This window comes from Dipodomys ordii, unplaced genomic scaffold (genome assembly GCF_000151885.1).
Source record: "Dipodomys ordii isolate 6190 unplaced genomic scaffold, Dord_2.0 Scaffold39, whole genome shotgun sequence".
In the NCBI taxonomy this organism is placed as follows: domain Eukaryota; kingdom Metazoa; phylum Chordata; class Mammalia; order Rodentia; family Heteromyidae; genus Dipodomys; species Dipodomys ordii.
Window position 1 is genome coordinate 9,803,915 of NW_012267255.1, and position 5,164 is coordinate 9,809,078.

The window sequence follows — 5,164 nt, forward strand, 5'->3', positions numbered from 1 at the left end:
TGTCCCTCAGCTCTTCAGCTCAAGGCGAGTGCTCTACCACTTGAGCTACAGCGTCACTTCCGGTTTTCTGGTGGTTTTTATGGGAGATAGGAGTCTCACGGTCTCTCCTGCCCGGGCTAGCTTTGAACCGTGATCCTCAGATCTCAGCCTCCTGAGTAGCTAGGATTACAGGCGTGAGCCACCAGCCTCCGGCCCCCGCTGTATCTTTACAATAATAATTTATATTAAAGAATATCTGATTTTAAGTTCATATTTTATATTGAAGTGAATCTCATTTAATTCCAACTTCTTTAACTCTTGGAGCATGTATTGTTTTGACATCTTTGTGGCAATAGACACTTTTTTCCTCCTCTGTATAATTAGTCTTTCAATAACTATAACCTAGAGAAACACTGATTACTTTTGCAGTATGAAAAATTATTTCTTTTTTGATAGCATGAAATTTTTAGTGTGTGGTTTTGGGGAGGTATGTATAGATTAAAAAGGAAGGAAACAACTATGGTGGACAGAGTTACAGTGTTTGGTGGCTGTGTTTCACTGAATGTTTTATGAATATTCAATGTTTTAAACCATGGGTAACTTAGGTTATTGTTGCAATAGATCTGTAGCTAATTTGCTATAAATGTCACTTAAACCTAAGGATTTGAATCTTAAATTTTGTTTTAATTAAACACTTTTCATTGAATGGATTTCCTAGTACCTTCAGTGTGTTTTGTTTTTCATAGGCTTATAAGGAGCAGATAAAAAGAGAGAGTGTCTTAACTGCAACAAGCATTTTAAATAATCCAATATTGAAGTCACGATATGAACGTTTCGTTAAGGTAAGGTTTTAAGGCAAATTTTTTAAGGAAATACATAGTACTACAATAATTAAATAATGACATACTAGTATTTTTTTTGTCAGTCATGGGGCTTGAAGTGTGGGCCTGAGTGCTGTTCCTCAGCTCTTCAGGTCAAGGCTAATGCTCTACCACTTGAGCCACAGTGCCACTTCTGGTTTTCTGGTGGTTTATTGGAGATAAGAGTCCCACAGACTTTTCTGCCTGGACTAGCTTTGAACCACAGTCCTCAGATCTCAGCATCCTGAGTAGCTAGGATTACAGACATGAGCCACTGGTGCCTGGCTATTAGTAGTTTTTTGTGATATTTAAATATTATGTAACACATTGGAAAGATTTTAGTTAAAATCTTGTATACTTCCTAATGATTGAGATTGAGGTGAGGAGAAGCAGAAAATGATTTTACTTTCATGGACTGTCCAGCTCTCAGTTATTTGAGAAATTGACAGCAGTTGGAGAGAAGAGCAACAGAATGTTACCTTTATTCTTTTATTTTCCTTTCCCTTTTCCTTTCCCCCCTCTCTTCCTCCTCTCCCGCCTCTCCGTAGGTCATGGGGCTTGAACTCAGGGCCTGTGCTCTGTTCCTGACTTCTTGTGCTCAAGGCTACACTCTACTATTTTGAGCCACAGCACCACTTCTGGTTTTCTGGTGGTTAACTGGAATTTTCCTGCTGGGCTGACTTTGGACCATGATCCTCAGATCTCAGCCTCCTGAGTAGTTAGGATTACAGGAGTGAGCTACTGTTGCCCAGCCATAAAGCTTCTTTACATAACTTATTGTGACTATTTACTCTACAAGAACTTACTAGCTTTCAAAAATTAATATAAATTTTAGAGATTAGTTTTAGAGACTATAAAATAATATAAATTTAAAATATTTTTGCATGGAAGGGCACTATTGCATTGAAGATTGATAGTTCATATTAGTTAATTATATCTTACTTAGTAAAGAAGTTTAGTTTGAACTAAGACTTCTGGCTTGTGCTAGTTCCAGCTATTCAGAAAGCTAAGGACAACTTGAGCACACTAAACTGCAGTTTAGTGGGACCTTGTCTCAAAAAAGAGATGTATTTTGGCTTTTGTGGTGATTAACATATATTGCATGAAGAAGGCTGACATGATACATATGTATATACACACATATATATGTTAATGTTCATCAAATCAATCCCCTCAAGTGATGTAAGCTTAGTGAATAAGCTTAGTCTTTTGACTTAATTCTTTAGGGCCTGTGTTCTAATTTGTTAATCACATTGGTTGTTCTTGACAATACTTTAAAAAAAGTTAATATGATTGCATACTGAGTGGTAGAGCTTCTGCGTATAAGGCTTAAGTAAGCTTGAAGCCCTACTTCACATTCCAGTACTGCCACACAATCTACTTTTCTCCACATTTTTTGTTAGTATCAATTTGTTGTACAAGGAGTTTCATTTTGATAGGTCCATAAATGCACACAGTGTATGTTGATAAGTTTGATCATACACCATCATCATGCCTGTCTTTATTTTCACTCTTAACTGTATTGTTCTTACCTGGAAGAATATAAGGAATTACTCATGAGGCTATTATAAAATAAAAAGTTGTCAGGATCTTTTAGATCTTGTGAATTGTGGTTTCTCAAACTTTTCAGATTAGTATATCCAGAAATGCTTTTTTTGGGGGGTGGGGGGTTGGTCGTAGGGCTTGAACTCTGGGCTTGGGTTCTATCCCTGCGCTCTTCAGCTCAAGGCGAGTGCTCTACTGCTTGAGCCACAGCACCACTTCCAGTTCTTTACTGGTTAATTGGAGATAAAAGTCTCACGGACTTTTCTGCCCGGGCTGCCTTTGAACAGTGATCCTCAGATCTCAGCCTCCTGTGTAGCTGGGATTACAGGCGTGAGCCACTGGCACCTGACATCCAGAAATGCTTTTTTAAAAAACTTGAAGGCTGGGATTGTGGCTAAGTGGTAGAGTGTTTGCCTAGCATATATGAAGTTCTGGGTTTGATTCCTCAGTGCCACATAAACAGAAAAAGCCAGAAGTGGCACTGTGACTCAAGTGGTAGAATACTAGCCTTAAGCAATAGCAACTCAGGGACAATGCCCAGGCCCTGAGTTCAAGCCCCAGACTGGAAAAAGGAAACCCCAACAAACAAAAAAACCCCAACAAACAAAAAAACCCCAACAAAAACAACAAAAATTCTTCATGATGTAGCAAATAAAATTTCTCCTAATGCTAAGACAAATGCATAAAAGTTATTTCTCATGTTTTAGGGTGAAAATCCTTTTGAAATTCAAGATCAGTCTCAGGATCAGCAAATAGAAGGTGATGAAGAGGATGAAGAAAAGATTGATGAACCTATTGAAGAAGAGGAAGATGAGGAGGAAGCTGGGGAAGCAGAAGGTGTGGAAGAAGCGGAGGAAGCAGGAGAAGCTGAAGGAGCAGAAGGAGAGGGGGATGCAGAGGGAAGGGAGGAGGGTGGGACTGAGGGGGGAGAGGATCCAGAGGGGGAAGTCGAAGGAGCAGGGGAAGCAGAACTGGACGAAGCAGCAGCAAAGGAGCCTGTTGATTTTCCGGTTGAGCAACCAGAAGAAAATTAAATATAAGGAATTAGATTTAAACAGAGCTTTAAATTTCTGTCCTAATGTGGAAAGGGTAAGAATTTTAATAGCTTCAAGTATGAATTAACACTCAAGTTGCATGCATTCCACATATTAAAATTTGTTTTATATTCTTTCTAAATGTTTGGCACTTGTCTAATAAAATGAAGGTTAGATTATTTAGTTTAGTTTTTATAGCTACCAAACTTAGATCCCATAAATTGTTTGTATAATTTTTATGCTTAATTTTTATTACCTTATAGGTGTTATGGATAATAGATAGGTATTGTTAGTATATCTGTTCTAATCATTTGAATTTAAATGCTGCTCTTGGGAGTTTTTAAGTATATACTTACCCTAGAAGAGATAAATTGGGCAAGTATTTTGTGCTCTGTGTATTTTTTTTTTTTTTTTACTGCATTGGATGGTGCGTAGTACTTTGCATTAAGATAGCTTACAGGCATTTTGTGTACCCAGTTCCCTTTGTAGCAATAAAATGTTTATTTTATTTTATTTTTTTTAAACTATTCTGGGATTAGCAGTTTAAATGAAACAGTTAATCAATTAAATGAGTATATAAAATCAATATTTGCCTTAATGTATGAGTTTAGCTCACAAGTACTTCAAGCTGATTGAGAAGACTTGAATTAATTTTTTTTTCCCTGAATCATATTTTTAAGAAGTGTGACTAAAATATATTTTAAACACATACCAAAGGCCAGTCTGTAACTGACCTTGTTTATACTTGTTTCATTTGTTCCTTTTCTCTGTGCCTGTGTCAAATCTTGAAATCTTCCTGAAAATACATTTGAATACAAATAAGTTCCCAACCGTGTTAATTCATTTGTTGAGTATTTTGCCTGAAAAACCAAGGAGAAAGTGAAATATTTCTCTTTCAAATACCCCTTAAATTTTTTGGGGGGAGGTAGCTTACTATATTCAGCGAGAACCTGAGACTGGCACTGATCTATCTGTTCTAAGCCACTTATCTTCAAATGACCACCCATCTATGTCAGTGACAAGCAGTGCTTGAGATTCTTGTCTTTTATAAGAATTCAGATGGTTTATCTTCTCAACATTTTGAGACATTAAATAGATAAATGTATGGATGAAGTAATAAAACAGTAAGTGGGATGTGTATAAATGTATGTTCCACAGATAATTTCTTTTTATATAAAACAAAGCTTTTAAATTTAGATTCCCTAGTACCTAAGCAGGGAATGAGAGAGACTCAAAATGATGCTTTCTATGTAGCAACTTCTAATCCATAGATACTGGTTCTGGGTGAGTAAGATGGGTACTGTTTACCATTGTAAAACATGGAAATATCCCCTCTAGACACAGGGACAGTTAGGTGACTTTAGGACTTGTCTTCTCTAGCCATGCCTTCCTTGAGAGCTTTTTTTTTTTTTTTGGTGGAGAAGACAGATTGAGATAGTCCCTTGGTATTTCCTATTCCTGTAACTTAACATGGAAAAGGTGTGGGAGGTTGTCTGGTTTTGGACTTAAAAAATAATTTTTTATCTTAAGCAGTCGTACAAAGGGTTTCAATTCAACATGTCATTTTATGAGTACAATATTTCTTAATCAGTGTCATACCTTTTACCATTCTCCATCTAGTTTTTGGAATTTTTTTAGTTTTCCTTGTTTTAATTCTGAGTCTGGCCTTTTAGTATTTATTAATTTTATTTAATTGCCCTGTTTCTTTATCTATCTGACCAACTAATTTTTTCTGCAAAGGACTTT

General features: G+C 36.5%; 1 protein-coding gene across 1 annotated transcript in view; it reads left to right on the forward strand.

Annotated features, from left to right (window-relative positions):
• The window catches only part of Znf326 (zinc finger protein 326), a 46,866-nt gene extending 42,622 nt beyond the window's left edge, over positions 1 to 4,244 (forward strand). Inside the window, exons 10-11 of the mRNA XM_013018231.1 lie at positions 726 to 821; positions 3,092 to 4,244. Of these exons, the coding sequence (XP_012873685.1) occupies positions 726 to 821; positions 3,092 to 3,418 (423 nt within the window). The 3' untranslated portion in view covers positions 3,419 to 4,244. The remainder of the gene's footprint in view (positions 1 to 725; positions 822 to 3,091) is intronic.
• Positions 4,245 to 5,164: the final 920 nt, after the last annotated feature.